Raw genomic sequence first — 25920 nt, forward strand, 5'->3', positions numbered from 1 at the left:
TCCTCCCCTGTCCCATCATGCACTAGTGGGGTCCCTCAGCCTGGCTTGCGTCCTCTCGCAATCCAGGACCCCTTGGGGGTTGTTGGAGAGCCAGTTTCAGCCGGATCCCACAGGCCACTCCCCTTGGGAGGGCGCCAGAAGTAGGGCTCATGGCTGGCGAGCGCTGCTGTGGCAGTGAGCCTCTCCCAATCGGGACTGATTGGGCGAGAGCCTGTGGCAGTCACAGCCGGGCCAGGATGAGCGTGAGCGGCAGGTAGGAGCTGCAGGCAGCGTTGGACTGCAGGTTTAGGCCCGATCCCTGCAGGCCACCCAGAGGGACCCACCCGTGCACAAATTTGTGCACCAGGCCTCTAGTAAAAACATAACATGCTAAGTGTCCAACTGATTGGTTGACTGCTGAACCAGTCACCATGACATGCACTGACAACAAGGGGGCAGACACTCCCATCTGTAGGTTAGCTTGCTGCTGGGGTCTGACAGATCCCGACTGTGCGAGATGGTGCTCCCGGCCTCTAGTAGTTCTATAAAGGAAAGAAATAGGGCCACGGGATAGTAAGGGAGCGGTAGGTGGGCTACTTCTCAGAAGATCCTGTGGTGATTGATCCCTTTTCCTCTGGCCCAGACAAGCTAGAAGGGTGCAGAGTAAAATACGGCCTGGAACTCGGGGTCCTCTAATCCTGCCTTCCTGGGAGTCAGGACAGCCAACCAGATTTCCGATCAGGTCAGCTAGAGCCCCGCCCTGAAGACCCCAAAGACTTCCAAGAAAAAAAGCGACTATCACACCAAGAAGCCTTTATAAGGCCTTGGATTAGGGTGGTTTTGGGTTCCAGACCCACGAGGGGCAAGACCTATAAACACCCTCGAGGGCAGAGAGAACCCCGCCTCCCCACACTCCAGCGGGGCTGCCGCCATCTCGGACGTCCTGGTTGCACTTGCAGAAATTAACAGCGTCTGAGGCTCGAGTTCCAAAGCGGCCTTGAGAGGAGATGCCTCCAAATCGCCTTCACCTTGGCTGAGGCAAAGGAGGGGCACAGCGAGGCCTCAACAAGCCCCACGTGCAGGGGAGGGGCCGCGGCGGTGACGTCATGGCGCGCGTGCGCGTGGGAGATCACGCGCGGCGTCCCCTTGCTCGGGGCCGTAAAGCGCGGAAGGTCGCGGCCCGCTTCCTAGGAACCCTTCACGCCCTCTGCCCCACCCCCTCCCGTTCCCGGCCCCCCACTCCCTTCCCGGCCCCGGAACCCCAGGACCCCAGGACCCCAGGACCCCGGTGACTGTGGAGGCTGCTGCCGGTCTCCCGCCGGGTGTTGCTGAGCGCGGAGCCCGTGGGGCCCGTGAGGTGAGGAGACGGCGGCGGACGCTCTGACGTCTCCGTCCGCGCGGCCTTAGCGCCCCGGGACCCCTGCGCCCCTCTTTCCGCTTCGGTCTGGCTCAGGGGTGTTCCCCGCGGCCCCTCGTTTCCCGTCGGTTCTACCTGGTTCTCCCGGGAAGGCGCGTCCTGGCGCCAGGACTCCGCGGGCCCGGGCGAGAGTGGGTCCGCCTGGTCTCGCTCAGTCTCTGCGGCGGTGCTCGGGGCGGCGGAGATTGTCCCGGCCTCGGGGACGCGTAAGCGGCTGCCGCGCACCCGCTCCCCAGCGTTCGGGGTGACCTCGCTTCTATCTCCCCGCCTCGGGCTCGCCCAGCCCCGCAGCGAAGATGAGGCGCGTCTAGCCCGGTCTTCCCTCTGCAGGTGGCGGTGTTCTCCCGCGTGGAAACGTGCGGTCCACCTGGGCTTTGCTCACTAGTCAGACTCTGCAGAGCCCCAGCAGTGCAGTCACCTGGGAACGCCTAGGCCGGGCAGTGTCTCATGCTGGTCCCCTCGGGTCTGATGTGGATGACACGCAGATTTGATTTAGGAATCTTGAAGTCCATGTTGCCTAGGCATGTGAGCCTGACGCTGGAGGATGCAGGTGGGGCTAGGAGGTGGGGTGAGTCGGCCCAAGAGGCACCCTTTTCCGGTGCAAGGGATTTATAATAATTTCTTAAACTTTGCCTGATCACCTGGCACACTTGTTTGAAAAACAGCACCCTGAACCAGGAGGATCAGACCCCCCAGAGAGGGAGCCCGGGAGGGAGGGTGTGTGTGTGTGTGTGTGTGTGTGTGTGTGTGTGTGTATGTAAAGTGTCCCAGGTGGCTCTTAGGCGGAGGCAGGTTTGGGAAATGCTTTCTTTGTCTGTAGTCCCCAGTCTTCCTTGGGGCCCGCACGCAGCCCATGTGTACACTAGGCTGTATCACACAGAGGAACAACTCAGAGGGAGTTAGAGCTATCCTCTTGCTCTTGGTGAGAGCAGATCTGAACCAGCCCAGTATTGAAGTTGTTTAGCAGAAATTATTCCTCTCAGCAGGGAATATTATACAGTCAGTTTATATTTTTTAATGTAATTTGTTTTAAAGGTGATTATATGTTTTATTTACATTCAATTTCTTCTCTACTGGCCTTACCTCCTTTGCTATCAAGCTTTGCTACCAAACCTACTAGAATAGACTCTGGTACTTTCCTTTCCTCACAGTTGTATCCACTTTAAACAATTTTTTTTCACTTCACTACTTTACTGACTTGTTTTTTAAACATATTTTTATTGATTTCAGACAGGAGGGGAGAGGGAGGGAGAGATAGAAACAGCAGTGATGACAGAATCATTGATGGGCTGCCTCCTGTATGCCCCACACTGGGGATCAAGTCCGCAACCTGAGCATGTACCCTGACTGGGAATCGAATCCTGACTTCCTGGTTCATAGGTCGACACTCAACCACTGAGCCACACTGGCCGGGCACTGACTTTTTTTAACTGAGTATAAGTATTTAAACATTTTTTTACATAAAATATTATATTAGTTTTGGATTAGACATGTAACTTACTAAGTGATTACCTCAATAAGTCTAGTACCTATGTGATACTATACATAATTATTACAATATTATTGACTGTATTCCCTGTGCTATACTTTACTTCTCTGTGACTATGTTTATTATTGGCAATTTGTACTTCTTGATCACTTTTCCTTTTTTTAAATATATTTTTATTGATTTCAGAGAGGAAGGGACAGGGAGAGAGAGAGAAATATCAATGATGAGAGGGAATCATTGATTGGCTGCCCCACACTGGGAATCGAGCCCGCAACCCAGGCATGCGCCCTTGACTGTAATTGAACCTGGGCCCCTTCAGTGCGTAGGCCAAGCTCTATCCACTGAGCCAAACCAGCCAGGGCAATCACTTTCCCTTTTTTACCCATCCACTCCCCTTCCACAACCTTTCTGCCATCTGGCAACTATCAATTTGTATCTATGAGTTTGTTTCTGTTTTATTTTTTTTTAGATTCCACATATAAGTGAAATCATATGATATTTTATTTCTGTCTGACTTATTTTACTTAGCATAATATCCTCTAGGTCAGTGGTTCTCAACCTTTCTAATGCATAATATCCTCTAGGTCAGTGGTTCTCAATCTTTCTAACCTTTCTTAGGCTCTACAGCAGCGGTTCTCAACCTGTCGGTCGCGACCCACAGGTTGAGAAGCGCTAGCAGGGTCACCTAAGACCATCGGAAAACACAGATATTTACATTACGATTCATAACAGTAGCAAAATTACAGTTATGAAGTAGCAACGAAAATAATTTTATGGTTGGGGGTCACCACAACATGAGGAACTGTATTAAAGGGTCACGGCATTAGAAAGGTTGAGAACCACTGCTCTAGGTCCATTCATGTTGTTGCAATGACAAGATTTCATTTTTTTTTTTATGGTGAGTAACATATCATTGTATACGTGTACCACAGCTTTTTAAATCCATTCACCTATCGATGGACACTTGGGTTGCTTCCATATCTTGGCCTTTGTAAATAATGCTGCAATGAACATGGGGGGCGGGGAGCATGTAGCTTTTCAAATTAGTACTTTGGATTTCTTTGTATAAATACCCAGAAGTGGAATTGTTGGATAATGTGGTAATTCTATTTTCAAAATTTTGAGGACCTTCTGTACAGTTTCCCATTGTGGCTGCACCAAATTACAAGCCCACCAACAGTGCACGAGGGTTCCCTTTTATCCACATCCTGGCCAAAACTTGTTGTTTTATTGATTATTGCCTTTCTGACACGTGAAGTGATATCTAATTGCGGTTTTAATTTGCGTTTCCCTGATGATTAGTGATGTTGAGCATCTTTCCATAAGCCTGTTGGCCAGCTAGCTGTATGTCCTCTTTGAAGGAATGTCTATTGAGGTTCCCCTGCCCATTTTTAAATCAGATTGTTTGTTTTGTTCTTTTTCGTGTTAAGTTGTATAAGTCCCTTATATATTTTGAATGTAGCATAGACAAATATCTTCTCTTAATCAGTAGGGTGTCTTTTCATTTTGTTGATGGTTTCTTTTGCTGTGCTAAAACATTTTAATTCGCAGTTGTTCCATTTGTTTATTTTTTCTTTTATTTCCCTTGTCTGAGGAGACATATTTTAAAACATACTATTAAGCCCTGGCCAGTTTGGCTCATTGGGTGAGAACGTCGGCCTGCGGACTGCAGGGTCCCGGGTTCGACTCCGGTCAAGGGCTCAATCCCTAGGGTGGGGTGTGCAGGAGGCAGCTGATCGATGATTCTCATTGATGTTTCAATCTTTCTCTCCCTCTCCTTTCCTCTCTGAAATCAATAAAAATACATTGATTATAAAAATACATTGATTATAAATATATATCAATAAAAATCTGTATTGTTGAAAGTATTACATATGTCTCCTTCCCCCCCCCCCCCCATTGATCCCTTTTAGCCCTCCCTTATCTCCCGCCCCATGCCTTCACCACCCTATTGTCTGTATCCATGGGTTATGCATATATGCATACAAGTTCTTTGGTTAATCTCTTCCTACCCACCCACCCACCTCCACCTTACCTCTGAGATTCTATAGTCTGTTCCATGCTTCTATGTCTCTGGATCTATTTTGTTCATCAGTTTATTTTGTTCACTACATTCCACATATGAGTGAGATCATGTGATACTTGTCTTTCTCTGACAGGCTTTATTTAGCTTAGCAAAAAATGCTCCAGGTCCCTCCATGCTGTCTCAAAGGGTAAGAGATCCTTATTTTTTACTGCTGCATAGTATTTCATGGTATAAATGTACCACTGCTTTTTGACTCACTGATCTACTGATGGGCACTTGGGCTGTTTCCAGATCTTAGCTATTGTAAATGGTGCTTCTATGAACATAGGGGTGCATATATCCTTTCTGATTGGTGTTGTGGGTTTCTTAGGATATATTCCTAGAAGTGGGATTACTGGGTCAAATGGCACTTATATATTTAATTTTTTGAGGAAACTTAATACTATTTTCCATAATGGCTGCACAAGTCTGTATTCCCACCTGCAGTGTATTAAGGTTCTCTTTTCTCCACATCCTCGCCAGCAGTTGTCATTTGTTGATTTGTTGATGATAGCTATTCTGACAGGTGTGAGGTGATACCTCATTGTCATTTTAATTTGCATCTCTCTGACAATCAGTGACTTTGAGCACTTTCCATATGTGTCTTGGCCATCTGTATGTTCACTTTGGAAAAGTGTCTATGTAGGTACTTTGTCCGTTTTTTAATTGAATTGTTTATCTTCCTTTTGTTAAGTTGTATGAGTTCCTTATATACTTTGGATATTAACCCTTTATCAGATGTGTCATTGCCAAATATGTTCTCCTATACAGTGGGCTCCCTTTTCATTTTGTTGATAGTTTTGCTGTGCAGAAGCTTTTATGATGTAGTGCCCTTTGTTTATTTTCTCTTTAGTTTCCTTTGGCCTAGAACCGTGGTCAGCAAACTGCGACTCGCAAGCCACATGCGGCTCTTTGGCCCCTTGAGTGTGGCTCTTCCACAAAATACCACGGCCTGGGCGAGTCTATTTTGAAGAAGTGGCATTAGAAGAAGTTTAAGTTTAAAAAATTGGACTCCCAAAAGAAATTTCAATTGTTGTACTGTTGATATTTGGCTCTGTTGACTAATGAGTTTGCTGACCACTGGCCTAGAAGATGTATTCGTAAATATATTGTTTCAAGAGGTGCCCGAGATTTTGCTGCCTATAGTTTTTTCTAGGATTTTCATGGTTTCCCGAATTACATTTAAGACTTTTATCCATTTTGGGTTTATTCTTGTGTATGGTGTAGGTTGGTGGTCATCTAGTTTCATTTTCATGTATCTGTCCAATTTTCCCAACACCATTTATGGAAGAGACTGTCTATGCTCCATTGTATATTCTTGCCTCCTTTGTCAAATATTAATTGAGCATAGTGGCTTGGGTCGATTTACTGGTTCTCTGTCCTGGTCCATTGGTCTATATGTGTGTTCTTGTGTCAGTACCAGGCAGTTTTGAGAACAGTGGCTTTGTAGTAAACTTGATATCTGGTATTGTGATCCCTCCAACTTTGTTGTTCTTTCTCAAGATTGCTGCGGCTATTCAGAGTCTTTTTTGATCCCATATAAATTTTTGGAGTATTTGCTCTAGGTCTGTAAAATATGTCATTGGTTTTTTATTTTTTAAATACATTTTTATTGATTTCAGAGAGGAAAGGAGAGGGAGAGAGAGAGAGAGAGAGAAGCATTGCTGATGAGAGAGAATCGTTGATCAGCTGCCTCCTGCACGCCCCACGGTGGGGATCGAGCCCGCAACTCAGGCATGTGCCCTTGACCAGAATCAAACTCAGGACCCTTTAGTCCGCAGGCCGACGCTCTATCCACTGAGCCAAACCAGCTAGGACTGTCATTGGTATTTTAATAGGAATTGTATTGAATCTGTAGATTGCTTTGGATAGTATGGACATTTTAATGTTAATTCTACCAATCCATGAGTGTGGTATATTCTTCCACCTGTTTATGTCTTCCTCTATCTTTTTTTTTTTTTTTCAACATGTTGTACTTTTTTGAGTATAATTCTTTTACCTCCTTGGTTAGGTTTATTCCTACGTACCTTAATTTTTTGTTGCAGTGGTAAATAGGATTGTTTAGTTTCTCTTTCTGAGAATTAATTATTGGTGTATAAAAATGCCATCAATTTCTGGGTGTTAATTTTGTATTCTGCTACATTCTAAGTTCATTTATTACATTTAGTTTTTTTGGTTTTCTATGTACAATGTCATGCCATCTGTGAATAATGAGAGTTTTACTTCCTACATTACAATTTGGATGCCTTTTATTCTTTTTGTCTGATCACTGTCGGTAGGACTTCCAGTACTATGTTGAGAAAGGGGTGAAAGCGGACATCCCTTTCTTGTTCCTGTTCTTAGGGACAATAGTTTTAGTTTTTGCCCATTGAGTATGACGCTGGCTGTAGGTTTGTCATATGTGGCCTTTATTATGTCAAAATATGATCCCTCTATTCCCACTTTGCTGAGAGATTTTATAAAAAACTAGTGACCCGGTGCATGAAATTCGTGCACATTAAAAGGGGATTAATTAGAGGAAATAATTTGATATTGCTATTTTCCCTTTCTCTGTTATAGAAGTGTCAGAGATGAAAGAAAATTAATAAAATGTATATGAAAACCTTCCTCCTGTCAAGGGTCTGGGGCACACCACGGGACCCAGAGTCAAGTCCCCGCCTACCCACATGCACCTCAAAATCGAGACCCAGACCTGGCCGGCCCTCCTGCATTGGGCTAGATCCAGACCTTGCCAGTCCCACCCTTGTCAAGCCCTGCTGGGCAGGGAGCGTAGCCTCAGGTCCCCTGGCCTGGCGCCAGGACAGGGGGGCATGGCCTGAGGTCCCCTAGCCCAGACCGGGGCAGGGGGCATGCCTTGAGGTCCTCCATCAAGCCCCGCCAGGTGGGGACACGGCCTGAGATCCCCTGACCCAGCACTGGGGGTGCACCTTGAGGTCCCCTGTCAAGCCCCGCTGGGTTGGGAGCATGGCCTGAGGTCCTGTCAAGCCCAGCCGGGCAGGGGGGCACAGCCTCAGGTCCCCTGGCCCAGTGCTGGGGCGTGGGGAGCAGCCTGAGGTCCCCTAGCCCAGCACCAGGACAGGAAGCGCACCTTGAGGTCCCCCGTCAAGCCCTGCCAGGTGGGGGGCGTGACCTCAGGTCCCCTGGCCTGGCACTGTGGTGGAGGGTAGGGCATGAGGTCCCTCAGCCTGACACCAGGGTGGGGGGTGTGGCCTGAGGTCCCATGTCAAGCCCCACGGGGGCGGGGGCAGGGGAGGGTGTAACCTCATTTCCTGGCTGATTGCTCATTAAGGCTCCTTATGGGAATTTGGCCTCAGCTGTGGGTGCAGCCATCTTTGTGACGGAGTGATGGTCATTTAGCATATTCCCTCTTTATTAGATAGGATGGGTGTTGGATTTTGTTGAATGCTTTTTCTGTGTCTATTGATATGATCATGTGATTTTTTTAAAATATATTTTATTGACATTTTACAGAGAGGAAGGGAGAGGGATAGAGAGCCAGAAACATCGATGAGAGAGAAACATCGATCAGCTGCCTCCTGCACACTCCCCACTGGGGATGTGCGCGCAACCAAGGTACATGCCCTTGACCGGAATCGAACCCGGGACCCTTCAGTTCGCAGGCCGACGCTCTATCCACTGAGCCAAACCAGTTTCGGCAGTTGTGATATATTCTTAACAGCTCTCATCTTTAAAAAAAAAAAAAAAAAAAAAAAAAAAACCAGCTAGGCCCTAGCTGGTTTGGCTCAGTGGATAGAGCATCAGCCTATGGACTGAGGGTTCGATTCTGGTCAAGGGCACATGTCCAGGTTGCGAGCTCCATCCCTAGTGGGGGGTGCGCAGGAAGCAGCCGATCAATGATTTTCTCTCATCATTGATGTTTCTCTCTCTCTCTCACCCTTTCTCTCTGAAATCAATAAAAATGTTTTTTAAAAAATAAAACAACAGCAAAAACCCAGCTAGCCCAGCCAGTGTGGATCCGAGGATGAGCATCCACCTGTGAACCAGGAAGTTCTGTCAGGGCACATGCCTGGGTTGTGGGCTCAATCACCAGTGTGGGGCTTGCAGGAGGCTGCCAGTGATTCTCATCATTAATGTTTCTATCTCTCTCTCCCTCTCCCTTCCTCTCTGAAATCAATAAAAATATATTTTAACAAACAAGTAAAAAACCAGCTAGCCATCTCTGGCCAGTGTGATTCAGTTGCTTGGGTGGTGTCCCAAGCACTGTGGTGGGGGAGGCAGAGGTGTGCAAGAAGCAGCTGATCAGTGTTACATTCCCACATCCATGTTTCTCGCTTTTCCCTTCCTCTCTCTCTAAAAATCAGTAAACTGTTCTTTAAAGAACAACCAGCTCACCTTGCTGTACCCCACATTCTTCCCACGCTTCTGCCCAGCTTTTCTGCTCCCCATAAGAGCAAACTGTAACCGAGCTGTTCCCACTCCCACATCTTGCTTATCTTCAGTTTGCTCTTGTATTTCCTCCCTTCCTCTCCCCTGAAATGTTCTTCTTGAGGACATCAGGACCTCCGTGCTGTCAGATCCCAGTGGGCACTCCGCCACCTGCTCCACCCTCAGCACTGTCTGTAGTTAACCACTTCTTGGAACCTGTGCCTGGTTTTCCTTCTACCTTACTAACCGCTCCTTCTTCGTCTCTTTAGCCCAGCCGTGGGCAAACTACGGCCCGCGGGCCGGATCCGGCTGTTCTATCCGGTTCTCTTGTTCTCCCCTCCGCTCCTTTACTTTGAATTTATATTAGTTCACACAAACACTCCATCCATGCTTTTGTTCCGGCCCTCCGGTCCAGTTTAAGAACCCATTGTGGCCCTCGAGTCAAAAAGTTTGCCCACCCCTGCTTTAGCCACTTGCCTGCGTCTGTACACTCTGATTCTGCCACAGCGTCCAGTCCTGTCTCTAGCCTTGTCTTTCTGTGTCCAGTCTGAATGCTGGGGAGCCTCAGAGTTCTTGTTTCTCAAAATGTTAGGGGCTTTCAACATTGCGCATATGCTAATGACTCCCAGCATCCTTCCCATTTCAGACTTGTGTATCCAGCTGCTACTTAGTGTTCCACAAGTGGATGCAGATGGGTATATTGTACTTAACTCTAAAAGTTGAATGTTCAACTGTATACACACACACTCACACACATACATGTACACACTCACCCTCGGCCTGCCAGGCTCACTCCCTGTTCTTTCCTGCTCCTTCACACTATAGCAAGTGGCCCCAGTTGCTTAACCCAGACACATAGGCATTGTCCTTGATTCTCCCTCTTTGCATGTTAACGTTCAATTTGTTGGCAAGTAAGTTCTGTCATTTCTACTTCCAAAACAATCCAGTCATGTCTCTGACTCCACTGCCCCCTCCTGGTCTCAGCCACCATGACGTCCCCCTGGAATAGTGCTATAGCTTCCCAACCCATCCCTGCTATTCCTCTCATTCTGCAATGCAGTCTCCACCACGGAGCCAGGCTGATCTTGGACAGGCTGGCTTCCTCTCTGTGCTTGGGCTCATCAAGGTGTCTCACATCAGGGCCTTAGACAGTTGTTCCTCTAGTCTTGTCTGGAACACGCAGGTAGCTGCTTCCATTTTGTCCATCACGTCTTTTCCAATGTCACTTCTTTCCTGACCATGGTATTAAAATTAGTTACTCCTTGTCACTTGTTTCATTTGTTGCCGCCCCTCTCCCATACACACACACAATCTCATCCTCTCTCACATGTAAGTTACTAAAGGCTGGGACCTCTTTATTATTGCTCATGCTGAATCCAAGTTAGCACAATGTATGGGACTCAGTCCTCACCTACTTGCTAAATGAACAATGATTGTTTTTATTTCATCCTTTTCTCATGAATCGTATGCACTCAGCACAGTGGAATGAAATATGTTTGTTTTTTCTGTCCAGGTCGAGTGCTTGGGATCTCCTTCTGACTGAGCGAGCGCACACCTCCCATTGCTGACAGACGTGATGTTTTACCGGTTGCTATCGGTGGTCCAAAGACAAAGAACCAGCCGAGGATGGCAGAACTGGTCCTCAGCCAGAGGCGGTGCATCAGCGGCCGAGGCGCATTCTGTCGCCCTGCCTGCCCAGGCGCAGGTGGTCATCTGTGGCGGCGGAATCATGGGCACATCTGTGGCCTATCACCTGTCCAAGATGGGGTGGAAGGACATTGTCCTTTTGGAGCAGGGCAGGTAAGGATCCACTGGGCATGAATTCCCTCCTTCCCTCTCCTCCTCCTTTCGGTGATGCTGTCCCACCACTAGCTACTCAGTGTTGCTAGGAGCATGAGAAGAATCACAGGTGGAAATCCTGTACTGGGTTTTGTTTGTTGATGCCTAAAACTCATGTTTCCTGGTTTTGGAGAGCTGGCAGAGTCCAGCAAACCAAGTCCCTGAAGCATGTGTTTATTCACGTTCAGAGCACATCTTGCCATCTGTTCTTCTTATACTAGTACAGTGGTCGGTAAACCGCGGCTCCTGAGCCACATGCGGCTCTTTGGCCCCTTGAGTGTGGCTCTTCCACAAAATACCACGGCCTGGGCGAGTCTATTTTGAAGTGGCATTAGAAGAAGTTTAAGTTTAAAAAATTGGGCTCTCAAAAGAAATTTCAATCATTGTACTGTTGATATTTGGCTCTGTTGACTAATGCGTTTGCCGACCACTGGGCTAGTAGTCAGGCAGCAACACAAATCCTGGGGCCAAGAGCTCCCTCTAGGAGTCAGACTGAAATTGCCTGCATCCTGCTATATGTTTTTGTTTTTCATTTAAGTAACTTGTTTTGAAAGAGTTTTAGATTTACAGAACAATTGAGAAGACAGGAGGGAGTTCCCATAACTTACCCCCAGTTTCACTTGTTATTAACATATTAATGTTACTGTCTCACTAACGAACCAACATCGACATGTTATTATTAACTATAATTCATAGTGATTTTGTATGTATTTTAAAAAATATATGTTTATTGATTTGAGAGAGGAAGGAAGAGGGAGAGAGAGATAGAAACATCAGTGATGAGAGAGAATCATTGATTGGCTGCCTCCTGCATGCCCCACACTGGAGATCGAGCCTGCAACCTGGGCATGTGCCATGACTGGGAATCGAACCATGACCTTTTGGTTCACAGGTCGATGCTCAACCACTGAGCCACGTCAGCCGGGCAATTCATAGATTTTTTGAAATTCTTCATTTTACTACTAGTGTTCTTATCTGTTTCAGGCTTTTGCCTATAACAAATTGGACATTTAAAGGAATTTATTATTTCTTAAAAGGCAATAGATTCGAGAGAAACCAAGATGGCGGCATAGGTAAACACCTAAACTGCTGCCTCGCACAACAATTTCAAAACTACAACTAAAAGACAGAACGGACACCATCCAGAACCACAGGAAAGCTGGCTGAGGGAAAATTCTACAACTAGAAGCAAAGAGAAAAGCTCACAGAGAATTGGAGGTACGGCAAAGGGGCTTTGTGCGCGCAGAGAGGAAGGGCGGCTGAGAGCCTGGCTGACTTTCTCTGGCGGAAGGGGGAAGGAAGCCTCCGACCGCACTGAACCCCAGTTCTGACTGCACTGAACCCCAGTTCCGGGCGAGCCCCTGGGGACCCACGCTCTTGTTGGGGGAGTCTGGACTCTCGGGCGGAGACTCGAGCTGGGAAAGGCAGAAGTCTGAAGGCGCACGCGGGCCAGTGCGCACAAAGGCTGCGGAGGTTGCCATAGGCTTTCCCTAGTGGAAGGGAGTCGGAGGCTCCTGACGGCACTGAGCCCCAGTTCTGACTGCAGTGAACCCCAGTTCCAGGCGAGCCCCTGGGGACCCACGCTCTTGTGGGGGGAGTCTGGACTCTCAGGCGGAGACTCGAGCCGGGGAAGGCGGAGGACTGAAAGCGCACATGCGCGCAAGGGCAAGGCTGACAGGAAGCCAAGACTGAGACTCCACCCCATCCAAGCTGAGCACAGAGGCTATTGCAATTTGGCAAGTCTAATCCTATAAGGCTGTCTCCAGCACCGAACTTCTCCCAGCATAGACACAGCTGATCCTTACAGCCAACTGGCCCGGAGGTCAATTCTTCCCAGTGATACCAACAACAATAAAGACTTAATTACAACAAGGCTGTACACACAGTCCACAAAGGGGTGCACCAAGAGTGTCCACCTCAGGTTAAGTGGGGAGGCAGACCCACTGGGCCATATTGGAAACCTAGCACAAATATCTACCTTACCAACTCGGAAGCAGTGAAAATGCGGCGTCAAAGAATCAGATCACAAACGAAAGAAATGGAGGAAAACAAACGACTGGATATAGAATTCAAAACCACGGTTATAAGGCTTTTTAAGAATATCCTAGAAAAGGCCGATAAATATAACGAGACCCTCGAAGATATGAAAAAGGACCAACTAGAAATTAAACATACACTGACTGAAATAAAAAATATTATACAGAGACCCAAAAACAGAATAGAGGAACACAAGAATCAAGTCAAAGAATTGAAATACAAAGAAGCAAAAAACACTCAACCGAAAAAGCAAAAAGCAAAAAAAAAAATCCAAAAAGTTGAAGATAGTGTAAGAAGACTCTGGGACAACTTCAAGCGTACCAACATCAGAATTATGGGGGTGCCAGAAGAAGAGAGAGAGCAAGATACTGAAAACCTATTTGAAGAAATAATGACCGAAAACTTCCCCCACCTGGTGAAAGAAATAGACTTACAAGTCCAGGAAGCCCACAGAACCCCAAACAAAAGGAATCCAAAGAGGACCACACCAAAACACATCATAATTAAAATGCCAAGAGCAAAAGACAAAGAGAGAATATTAAAAGCAGCAAGAGAAAAACAGTTAATTACCTACAAGGGAGCACCCATACGACTGTCAGCTGACTTCTCAACAGAAACTATGCAGGCCAGACGGGAGTGGCAAGAAATTTTCAATGTGATGAATAGCAAGAACCTACAACCAAGATTACTCTACCCAGCAAAGCTATCATTCAGAATTGAAGGGCAGATAAAGAGCTTCACAGATAAGAAAAAGCTGAAGGAGTTCATCACCACCAAACCAGTATTATATGAAATGCTGAAAGGTATTCTTGAGGAAGAAGAAAAAAGTAAAGATAAAAATTATGAACAACAAATACATATCTATCAACAAGCGAACCTAAAAATCAAGTGAATTAAAAACCTGAGGAACAGAATAATCTGGTGAATATAATAGAATCAGGGGCATAGAAAGGGAGTGGACTGATAATTCTCAGGGGGAAAGGGGTATGGGGGGTTCATGAAGAGAATGGACAAAAATCATACACCTATGGATGAGGACAGTGGGGGGGAGGTGAGGGCAGAAGGTGGGGTGGGAAATGGGTGGAGGGGACCAAGGGGGGGGAAAAAGGAGAAATAATTGTAATAATCTGAATAAAGATTTATTTAAAAAAAAAAAAAAAGGGCAATAGATTCACATGAGTCAGAATAGAAAATTCTAGAAGTGTCCAGGGAAAGTTTCTCTCCCATCTCTGACCTCTGTCTGCAAGTTTCCCTCGCTGGAGGCAAGTTAAGTTCCTGGTGTATCAATCCAGATGCTCTCTCCACATAGAAACAGACGTGTGTTCGTCAGTATGTACTGGTGTAAATGGGTGTTCATTTATTTATTCCGTTTTATACAAGCGATAGCATTCCTTACTGTTCCTTGCCTTGCTTTTCTCAGTAGGATTATTCCACATTGTAGCATATAAATTTTCTCATTCCGTTTTTTATTTTTTTGTTGTTAATCTTCACCTGAGGATATTTTTCCATTGATTTTAGGGAAAGTGAAAGAGAGGGAAAGACAGAGAGAAACATCTATGTGAGAGAGATACATCAAATGGTTGCCTCCTGCAACCAAGGTACCTGCCGTTGACCGGTGCCGAACCCAGAAACCTTTGGTCTGCAGGCCGACTCTCTATGCACTGAGCCAAACCAGCTAGGGCTCACATTCTTTTTTTATGGCTGTATAGTATCCCACCATGTAGGTGAACTCCAAAATGTGAAATCCGTGTCATGTCGACGGGCATGTAGGTGTTTCCATCTTTTGATATGACAGAACAGTGCTATAGTTGGGACTTGAACTGGCTGCATTCACAGGTATGAGTCCACCTAAAAGCCTTTGGGATCCATCCTGCAGGCTGGCTGCTGGCTCTACGAGGTTCTGTGCGGGCATCATAAGCACTGCCAGGCACTTGAGCATCGAGCAGAAGATGGCAGACTATTCAAACAAACTGTACCAGCAGTTAGAGCAAGAAACAGGGATCCAAACAGGTAAGCAGGGGGTCTGCCATTTCCTGGGGACTGTGTGTGGTCCCACAAGAGTTGGCCTGGTGAGTGGTAATTCAGACCTGAGTTGTAGTTTGGGCTCTGCCACTAGTCAGAGTATTACCTTGGGCAAGTCATTTTGCTTTTGAGCCGTCTTTGTTTCCCTATTTTTGTTTTATTATTTTTAAAAAATATGTTCTTGTTGATTTCAGAGAGGAAAGGAGAGGGAGGAGAGGGAGAGAGACATAGAGAATCATCAATGGGCTGCCTCCTACACGCCCCCTACTAGGGATTGAGCCCACAACCCGGTTTGTGCCCAGACCAGGAATTGATCCTTGACCTCTTGGTTCATGGGTTAACTTCGTGGTTGGCAAACTGTGGCTCTTTGGCCCCTTGAGTGTGGCTCTTCCACAAAATACCACGGCCTGGGCGAGTCTATTTTGAAGAAGTGGCGTTAGAAGAAGTTTAAGTTTAAAAAATTGGGCTCTCAAAAAAGAAATTCCAATCGTTGTACTGTTGATATTTGGCTCTGTTGACTAATGAGTTTGCTGACCACTGGGTTAACTGATCAATCACTGAGCCATGATGGCCAAGCTTGTTTTACTATTTTTAAAATGGGAGATTCATCATTCCAGATCCTTTTCAGATGCTATAATTCTTGTGATATTAAGGTTTTCCTGGGCCATTTCCTATATATTTCACTTGTAGAAGGGTAGTAAGTGGCAGCATTGGCTCCTTGAGGATGAGGAGGAGGAAGAATTTAAGTTAGGTGCTTGGAAGTTAAGTCAGAGTTTGACTCATTGAAGTACACCAGTCGCTAGTAAGGATGTTCCTGACTCTACAGCATTCTCACGTTTCTCCTTACCTGTGTAATTGGGGGAGGGGAGGGGGAAGGACATAGGGGTTATAAGCTAGCTAGCACTGGAGTGAGTAGGAACTGTCCCAGGAAGAGGAAGACCCATCTACACGATGGTCCCATATGATCAAAGGCAGAAAGAATGGCCATCAGTTTGTTGTAAGGTGACGGATTAGTGGAGGGAGAGAGAGATACCAGGAGAGGATCCAGAGGCCTGGAAGAAGAGGCTGTGTATTCTAGGGCACATGGCAGGGCCAGGACTGGGGTGAGACAAGTATGCATCCTGGGGTAACCCTGCAGTCACAGCACTGAGTGGGTGCCTCCTTACACGGTGTGCCCCTGGCGCCTTGACCCCATGGTGTCATTGCACTTGGCCAGGCCTCCTGTTGAAGGGCAGGGCTCTCCAGTGAACGTGGTAAAAGTGCTTCCTGCTGCCGCACAGTCTCTGGCTTTTAGTAGGGAAGATGCTGCTACAGGCAGGACAGGTGGGAAGCAGTCCCTTTGGTTGTGTTTAATGATGGCAACAAGGTACTTGAATCAAATATTAACTGGGTTCGAGTCAGAATAAGGTCCACAAAATGGGCCCCTGTTCCATTGGGCCAGAGACTAGTGCATTGCCCGGCCTTGCATCCCTCAGGTGGTGGGATTCCACAGGAATCAGGGTTATAAGTTCTTTTCTGTAAAGTGAGGGAGCTTAGCTTGCTTTCTGGATCACCATCTGGAACCCTTATAGGCCCGACTTCTCCTTGGTCCTTGTGGGAAGTGAGGAAGCCAGGTAAGCGAGAAGGGGATCAGCCTCAGTCTCACGCCCGTGGTCGTTCGCCAGTGGCGCAGGGAAAGGTGACAGGGCCCCAAGGAGGAGAGGTCTCCTGTCCCGCAGTTGTGCAGGTGCCTGCCATGGTCACTTCACTCATGGACTGCTGTTGGGTCATGAAATAAGGATGAAGTGACATACGTGCACCTAGATTTAAGGGAAGATGTTATCTGCTTCTCCTCTGAAAACAGTCCGTTTACTCGAGATGTTCGTTCATTACCTGCTAACCAAACTCAGCAGATGACCCCCAGTCCTCATCCCCGACTGTGATGTTAGTGTCGGCAGTGCTTCAATCTGTGTGACTTTGGTCAAGTGAATGAGAGAGGTGACATAATAGCTTTTATAATCTTTGGAAAGTATTCCATATAGTCCTTGATCTTATAATAAGGGTCATTCTTTTACAGCTGAAGAAACCTAGATTCGGGAAGTTGAGTTGTTTTTCCAAGTCAGGGATAATGCATTTATAAAAAATTATTTAGTGGGTTAAAAGGAACATACATACAGTGGTACTCTGCTATACGTAATCTATGGTAGTGAGCAGAAAATGACTTTTGAACCCTTTGCCTGAAATTCAGGCTGTGTTAGCTACAAGTCATTGGACTACTCTGGTAAACAGACTATATTTAAACACCAATCTCTGAAATTTCAGTTCTCCAAATAGACATTCAATGTGCTGACTTACTACCCTTCAGACTTCAGGAATTCCTCTCCTTCCCCCCCATCCCAAGGAACTGAGAGGCTCCAAGGTTAGTATACACCTTGGGGATTTAATCCACAGCTTGGATCATGTCCCGGGTTTGAGTGAATGAGGGGAGGACACCTCAGTGTTCATGGTGTTGTGCACTTTGAATGAACTGATCCATGATGTGGGTAGATAGGATGTAAGCTGTCCTATTTGAACTTTTCTCCCCTGCCCTTTTATGATTCCTGGAATTGAATTGTGCACTAAAGTCCCTTATTAAATTTGCCTGCCATTTTTAACCTTGGGAAATCTCCTTTACAGTCTCAGGGTGTGGTCCGTAGGAGTGTTTTGTTTTTTTAAATTAAAGCTTTGTCCTGGCCTTTTCAGTATTTCTTATGAGTTGAGAATCTGCTGCAGATGCCTTACTTGTGGACCATCTGAGGATCAAAGCCCAACTCTTTCTTTACCTTGAACAGGTGTTCAGATCTATGACCGGACAAGTGTTGTTCACGTGATGACCAAAAAAGGTGAAGTTACTGATGTGGAGACAGATAAAGGACAGATCGGATGCCAGTATTTTGTCAACTGTGCTGGTCAGGTAAGTTAGCAACAATAGCGGGATCTCTGGTTTTTTTATTTACCTTTTATCTCCAGGACTTTTGGTGTAGAGACTTAAGATTATTTAGGGACAAAGTAAACCGATGTCAGGGGCACACTGTTTCCTGTGTGGGCTGGAGCACTCCAACGCGGAAACCTGCACTGCTACTCCTGTGGCCTCCTCCCTCCTCCCAGGTGAACAGGTTTCCCCGTCGGGGCCCTGGAAGCACTTATGCAGTTACAAATACAAAAGATATGAAAGGGTCTATAATGAAGAGTTTCTCTCCATCTTTAATATATTTTTAAAATACAGGTGTGGGCAAAAGTAGGTTTACAGTTATAATTCAAATCCTATATAATAAAAGGCTAACATGCAAATCGACCAAATGGTGGAACGACTGGTTGCTATGATGCGCTCTGACCACCAGGAGGCAGACACTCAATGCAGGAGCCGCCCCCTGGTGGTCTCAGCCAGAAGCCAGAATGCAGCAGCAGTCCCACCTCCACAGCAGTCAGACATCCTCCAAGGGCTCCCGGACGGTGAGAGGGTGCTGGCCGGGCTGAGGGACCCTCAAGTGCACAAATTTCGTGTATTGGGCCTCTAGTAAGTAAATAAGAATAAACTGTGTTGTACATACTCACAACTGTAAACCTACTTTCTTATGAGAAATATAAAACTTACCCACCAGCCAGCTCACAGTCTGGTGTCATCTGTGACCACTGCCCCACTGGACTGCTCCCAGATGATGGAGTCACTTTAAAACAGACTGAGCATCTGTCCTTGCAGCCATGCCAGCTTAGGGAACCTGCCCTTCATTGCATCTCCCTCGGGCGCCCCGTGAGAGCTTTAGCACCGAGCCCTTTGAGATCCTCATCTGTAACGTGTTTGCTCTTCCACAGCATCTTCTTTGTCAGTCTGCATGCCAGGCACCTCGTAGGTGTGTTCCATAATTCCAGCAAGGGTTCTGCTCTCTGATAAATGGCCCCGTTGCTCTTCTTAGAAAACCTCTTCCAAAAGATTTTATGAAAGGAGAGGGAAGAGTTAGAAAGTATGAGGAGTTGGAAGGTTTGAATTCCCTGAAGCTGAGGACTCTGTTTGGCTGTTTTATTGCTCAGAGCCCCTGTTGAGCTCCCTCCTGCGTAGGATGCCAGACCTGGAGACGCTGGAGATTGTGAAGTTGGTCAATTGCCCCGAGACCTTCACGCCAGACATGAGGTGCATCATGGGCGAGTCTCCTTTGGTTAAGGGCTACTATGTCCTGGCAGGAATGAACTCTGCTGGCCTTTCATTTGGTGGAGGAGCTGGAAGGTAAGTCTTTGTCACTCACACTCAGCTTGCTAGGCTTCTTTTTCCCTAGAATGACTTGTTAACGTACTAGATGAAGTGTATTGTATACCATAGTAAGAAGGAGGTACATGTAATTTGAGAGTATCTCCCTCAAAGCAGTCACTTTGGGAGGCTTTTCTGACATTCCAGAAATGTCACTGCAAATTATTTCTGGAACTCCTCTTTTGGAGTCAGCCACCTAGCCTGTGGGATGTTGTGTGTGTTATAAAAAATGTTGGTCAATAATGAAACTGGAAATTAAAGGAGGAGGTTTAGAATATAAGATGAATTGTTATAGACCTGTTACCTTACCTATGGATTCCCAGATGTGGTTCCTCAGAGAATAATTGGATAAACAGATTAAAGTCCAGTGACTAAATTCTGATGGTAGCTGAGTACAGTAAAAGATCGCTGGCTTCTTCTCTTCCCAGGGTGTGACCAAGAATGTCCACATAAACATGGGCTCACATGAGTGATGACATCAAGTGCCAGGTTTCTAGAATGAAGTCAGTTGTAAGGCAGGATGTCGAACCCAGTGACAGGCACTAACCTCAGGAGGAACGGAGGCTTTCTCTCTCCAGCCAGGCCAGCACCGCAGGGAGGGGACAGAACGCCTGTATCTGCCGCACCTCGGTTTCCACATTCTGTTTTACACTTGGTAACACAGCAATCAACACTTTTATGTGTGATATCTATCTTTCGTGATGGCAAACACATACAGATGAATATTTCACAGACATGGTAAGAGTAATTAAAGTGTCTGTTTATTCATTTATAAACCTGGTAATATGAAAAGAAAAACTGAAATCCGGCTTGATAATACCATGTTCATGGAGGCAGAAAGGCTCGGTCACCCTGTGGGCCTGTGACCAGGGCCCTTGAGAGACGATCCCATTTACCTAAGTTCCTCAAACGGCTTCAGGACCACATGCTAACGCTACACAACCAAGGGACAGAAAGGGGCTGAACAGAACTGCACATTTATAGATGCGGGTAATGAGCTATGGCACTTTACAATCATTAATTACAGTGGCGCTTTGACATATCCCGAGAGTTGACCAGAGAGGAAGGTGTGAGCTGTGCTGCTGGAGAACCCCTCACTGAGACGAGCTGGGGCAGCCTCTCCCCACACCCACCTGTTCTGGGGAAGGAGAGGTGAGCGGGCGATGGAACCCTCAGCCTGAAATGGAGTTACCTTTGCCTCCCTCCTCTCCCCACCTGCCATGGGACACTCTGGAGTGTAAGGCACGAGAACAGGCAGGGAGAAAAGATGTGCTCCAAGCCCCAGTTCTTGGTGTGCAAAGGGATTCCTGGCTTAGATCTTGTGAAACAGGTGCTAAAGATATCCTTCCCACCTCTTGTAATTTCTGTCCTTGAGACAGAAAAGAGAAGGCAGAAAAGGATTGCAAAGGATAAAAATAGCTGCATCTAAATATCATGGGAAAAATGGCCCATGAGAAATGTGTAATTCTCCAAGGACAGTGTTCAGAGAAGTCAAGAATCATATTATGAAGAAACAGCTCTGGTGTGTAATGGACAAAGAGAAGGCAAACACATACAAAAATAGTCCTCTTGGAAAATAGTGCATTTGTTAGTGATGAGGGACTGCGAATGTGAGCCCCACACTGACGATGAAGGAGCCTTGCAATTCAGCACCTTACAGTGGAGGGGGGTGGTGGGGGAGGGTGCTGACGGGCAGACCTACAGTTTACTCACAACTTACAGTTGGATGTCCTAGTTAATGCGGGAAACATCTTACTATTTCTCCTACCATTTCTTCCACTCAACTGTGCTTCTCCTGAACCCATGTGCCTGGAAATGACGTGAGATGAAAATTCTTTCCTCACAAGAAAATTGCCCCTATATCGTGTTGATAAAATGGTGCTTATATCAGTTTGTAAGGGACCGGGGGAGGGGGGGTGGGGGGGGCGGGAATACAGGGGAAAACCCCCAGAAGGTTATTCTTCAGTATTAAAAACTGTTGACCAAACCTCTGCCTTAGATACTAAGGAGGATCCTTGCTGCCTACACTGCACAAGGAGCCACAGAGATAAAAATGAACCTCGCAGCTTACCCCTGAAAGTAGGCCAGTGAGCTGTCCTACTGGGCACAGCCTTCCAGGTCAGAACCAGGACCACAGGTCACAGAAGAGTCCCTCTTGCCTGCCTCAGGTTCTAAAACAGTGGTTCTCAACCTTTTTAGTGCCGCGAACCTTTAATACAGTTCCTCATGTTGTGGTGACTCCCAACCATAAAATTATTTTCGTTGCTACTTCATGACTGTAATTTTGCTACTGTTAATGAATTGTAATGTAAATATCTGTGTTTTCTGATAGTCTTAGGCTCTCCAGCCGTGGGCAAACTACGGCCCGCGGGCCGGATCCAGCTGTTCTATCCGGTTCTCTTGCTCTCCCCTCCGCTCCTTTACTTTGAATTTATATTAGTTCACACAAACACTCCATGCATGCTTTTGTTCCGGCCCTCCGGTCCAGTTTAAGAACCCATTGTGGCCCTCGAGTCAAAAAGTTTGCCCACCCCTGCTCTACACTGTCGCGACCCACAGGTTGAGAACCGCTAGCAGGGTCGCCTAAGACCATTGGAAAACACAAGATATTTACATTACGATTCATAACCGGTAGCAAAATTACATGAAGTAGCAACGAAAATAATCTTATGGTTGGGGGTCACCACAACATGAGGAACCGCATTAAAGGGTCACAGCATTAGAAAGGTTTGAGAACCACTGGTCTATAAGGATGGTGAAGACACTCAGATGCCAGCAAGTGTCCACGAGTCAGAAATCAGGGCAGTGAGTCATCTCTTCGTGGGCTCTTTGGGCCAAAGGGAAGCAGGTTGATCACTTGGCTAAGTGGTCTTTGGCCCTAGCCTGAATGGCATTGCCCAGATTTGGGGGTACAGGGACTCCCCAGAAGAGCACTAGCACTGTGGTGGGAGTTGTTCCCTTGTGTCTCCTGGAGCATGTCCTGCCCATGCAGGTATGAGACTACATCACAAGGTAAAGGACATCAAACAGGTTATCCAAGCGGGTACATTTTATCCCTTTTTGTTCTTAAAACTTTCTGAATTAGAGCTTTTCTGACTTCAGTGATAGAATCACAGATGGGAACCTTTCTGATAACACGCTTCAGTTTAACACGCTTCAGTTTAAGTCAACGACCGTGGCTGTGCCAAGAAACCGGATGGACGTGTGCAGTAGGGGCTTAGAAGCTATCTGAAGGGAGGAGGCGGCACACGGGAGACTTGCAACCCCTGGGTCTTCATCTGTTTGAGGCTAACACACCTGGTTTTTTAGGTTAAAAAAGATTCCCTCAACTGAATATGCTGACAAGATGGAAGTGTGTAGAGCCCCTCCCCAAGAGGTGATGATGGATCGTTTCAGAGAAGAAAAGTACCAACCATCTTAAAGTCCATCCACCCAGTCACAGGAGTCCAGAACCCCTGGAATCCTTAGAGAGGTAAGTTGTCACACGAGAAACCCTTGGGGCCTCCCTGCCCCAGAGATGGAAATGACATACAAATTAGGTGTTGTGATTGTCAGTTATGCTAGAGGTGGGAGTCAGTCAACCCCTTCAGATTTAGGACCAAATGGAGAAAACTACCAAATTCACACTGCCTGCATTTGAACAAAGAGACTTCAAGGATGGACTTTGAAGTGCCCAAAACTAATGTGTGTTGCAAGGCACTCAATAAGCAAGTGATGCGCTCTACTATGGACAGGATGAAGTTGATGCGTAACTAGAAAAGGTGGTTTTGGAATGGTGCAGAGCGTGTAATAACTGTAGCCCTCTAGCACCTGTTCCCATCTTCTTGGGCCAGTCGGCTCCCTGCTGGTTACCCTGCGTTGGCACACCTCTCCTTTCACCTCTGTGCCTAGGAGCAACATCTCTCAGCCATTAAGTACACATGTTCACCAGAATAGCAAGGCCTTCCAAGCAATTCTAATCACATGATCCCTTAGTCAACTAAGACCTCCTAAAAAGGTGGGCACTCGCTGGGGAAATAGCAAGACATGCCTAGAAGCAGACATTCTGATTAAGGGGGTAAATAGTAGCCAGAGCAGGCTGGCACCTGGAGCACCTTGTTTACTAGACTTGCAGAGCTAATGCATTTACGATGCCAATACAACAAAGGCTGCAGTTAGTTAGTTACATCTCTAGCAACAGTTTATACTTTTAAGAAAACAGCTTAGGTGCAAGGGGAAATTAAGAATTAAGTGTTGGGCCCTAGCTGGTTTGGCTCAGTGGATAGAGCATCCACCTGTGGACCGAAGGGTCCCAGGTTCAATTACTGTCAAGGGCACATGCTGGGCTCAATCCCCAGGAGGCAGCTGATCAATGATTCTCATCATTGATGTTTCTCTCTCTCCCCATCTCCATTCCTCTCCAAAATAAAAACATATTAAAAAAAAAAAATTAAGTGTTGGGATGAATAGTATAGTCTGACGTCACTCAATTTTCACCCTTAAAAGAGAGACACTTCTTAACTGTGCATGACCCTCTTAGAGGCACTCCAAGTCACTTTCTATTTGAGAGGATGCGGAAAGCAAGGATGGAAGGCAGTCTGCTAGGCTCACACACATACCCCTCCTCACTCAGAACCCACGTGGGTCAGCTGTGGCTCTGTGCTGTACCACAGGAAGCAGAACTTGGCAGTCCAGTCCTCTTGAACTCAGTATGTGGCTGCCCTACCTTCCCCTCCCTCTTCTTAAAGGGGAGAAATGTTTGCTGAGCTAGTGAGCCTACTACCGAAGGGACAGGAAGAGAAAGCAGCACTGTTTGGTGTTGGTACGTTCTGAGGTTAAGACCTTTTCATCTGGAAAAAGCAACATGGTTTTTCCCTTTCCAATACTGTGGCTTACTTGTTTACTCAACCAAACAAGCAAAGCCTCTCATTACAGAGATTAACAAGCGATGAAGAAAATTATAGGCAGGTGGCCCTGGCCCTATGGTCGAGAACTAGTTGTTAGGGAGGCTGGGAGTAATGCCAGCTTAACTTTATCTCTGCAGTCCACCTGATGCCTCTCGTCAGTGAGGTAGATGGTCATCTTGCTAGAGGTATCACGGTACCAACCCACAGCACAGTGGAACAGGAGCGCAGCTGCCTGGCTGAAGGCACAAACTGTCTCAGGGCCGTAACAAGCACACACAGCAACTCGTCACCGTCAACAGGCGGCTCTGAGAACACCTGGCGCCATGGAGATGGACTCTTGCCTGCTCACCACCAGCTTCCCTGGCTTCCCGACACAGCATGTGACATCAGACTGCCACCACACCCACTTCTACAAGTGGGGCTTGCTCCTGTCACCATGGGAATCAGACGGGGGGACAGATGGGACAAACAGCCCAGACTGAGTGTGAGAAGATGAGAAACTGCAACAGGGAGGAGGAGATGAAAGGACAAGAGAGGCTGCAAAGCAAAAAGTTAAAATGATATCGAGGTAAGAGATGGAAGGTAAAGGTTAAATCGAGAAGAGGGACGGGATCAGGACAGAGGCTAAGACGGTAAGACTGCCTGGCATTACTTCCCATGCAAGTCACTTAGCTCCACGTCTTCCTTTCGGCGCTTATGAGTGTAGAGGGAAGCAACTGGGTAGAGCCGGGCCTTGGCCTGGAACCGCTGTCCCGCGATGTCAATCTCGTACTCTCCCCGGTTGACGAAATCTGCTGTCACCACCTGCTCTTCCCCAGTGTCCTCAGAGAAATTGTGCACGAAGCCCAGGCAAACGTGGCGCTCCAGGGTGTAGCTATAGGCACTGCTGGTGGTCTTGCCAGCGTACAGCCCGTTTCGGTAAATGGGCTCTCCCCACCAAGGCCAGAGGTCCAGGTCTGTGTCGTGGTCATCCAGGACGAACATAGCCAGGCGTTTGTACACTCCGTTCTGCTTTTGCTGCAGCAGGGCATCTCGACCAATGAAATCCACCCCCTAGGGAAGAAAGGCAACACTGAACCATCCTCACCAGCAGCACAGTGGGAGGGTCCCCTGTGTCACTGTGGTGGAGGGCAGCGCTCTCCCCCACCCAGGGAAGGCTTTGGGGACATTGTGTTTGCCTACCATGTGAAAAACTACATTCACAACAGAAGAGACGCCTTCAGAGAATTTTTGTAACAACACAGGTAACCATGTTTCTTTTTTCTATTTTATAAACACGGATTTCAATAACAAGACCACATAGAACAAAATATTTAGGAAGAAAAATCAATATTCCAAAAACACTTGCTAGAATATTTTAGAAAAACAGCATTTTTATATAATCCCAACAAAAAGTCCATGCATATATATCTGTATTCAATGCATACATGTCTATATATGCATATGTACAAAAACAAGAGCAGGATAAAATAATAAAGTATGAATGACTTTAATTTTCTTGATATATTCTATTTTCTACAATGAATATTCATTTTATAT

The 25920-nt window shown here is 46.7% G+C and overlaps 2 protein-coding genes and 1 long non-coding RNA gene across 13 annotated transcripts in view; 1 reads left to right on the forward strand and 2 right to left on the reverse strand.

Annotated features, from left to right (window-relative positions):
- Positions 1 to 1104: 1104 nt before the first annotated feature.
- On the forward strand, positions 1105 to 25872 carry LOC308234955 (pyruvate dehydrogenase phosphatase regulatory subunit, mitochondrial-like). 4 transcript variants are annotated; one of them, XM_080643471.1, is made up of 8 exons: positions 1105 to 1336; positions 10850 to 11136; positions 15089 to 15222; positions 18045 to 18166; positions 19282 to 19474; positions 20523 to 20647; positions 22805 to 22967; positions 24519 to 25684. In XM_080643471.1, exons 2-5 carry the CDS (start codon positions 10913 to 10915, stop codon positions 19291 to 19293), a joined length of 492 nt encoding a protein of 163 aa, XP_080499597.1. In that variant the 5' UTR covers positions 1105 to 1336; positions 10850 to 10912; the 3' UTR covers positions 19294 to 19474; positions 20523 to 20647; positions 22805 to 22967; positions 24519 to 25684. The 4 variants fall into 4 exon arrangements, with proteins under 4 accessions (XP_080499597.1, XP_080499596.1, XP_080499595.1 ...); XM_080643470.1 differs by lacking the exon at positions 20523 to 20647 and having other exon boundaries at positions 24519 to 25872; XM_080643472.1 differs by lacking the exon at positions 24519 to 25684 and having other exon boundaries at positions 1115 to 1336; positions 22805 to 23896.
- Positions 18423 to 21384, reverse strand: LOC308234956. Its single transcript, XR_013959151.1, has 3 exons — positions 19805 to 21384; positions 18848 to 19173; positions 18423 to 18766 (listed from the first exon to the last, which is right to left on the reverse strand). It is a non-coding gene; the product is annotated as an uncharacterized lncRNA (long non-coding RNA).
- PDPR (pyruvate dehydrogenase phosphatase regulatory subunit) overlaps positions 24921 to 25920 on the reverse strand; it is a 77020-nt gene continuing 76020 nt past the window's right edge. For all 8 annotated transcript variants that reach the window (XM_080643462.1, XM_080643461.1, XM_080643464.1 and 5 more), the window contains one exon: positions 24921 to 25434. In XM_080643462.1, coding sequence (XP_080499588.1) covers positions 25030 to 25434 — 405 coding nt within the window. In that variant the 3' untranslated portion in view covers positions 24921 to 25029. The remainder of the gene's footprint in view (positions 25435 to 25920) is intronic.

Source organism: Plecotus auritus (genome assembly GCF_963455305.1).
Source record: "Plecotus auritus genome assembly, chromosome: 10".
Classification (NCBI taxonomy): domain Eukaryota; kingdom Metazoa; phylum Chordata; class Mammalia; order Chiroptera; family Vespertilionidae; genus Plecotus; species Plecotus auritus.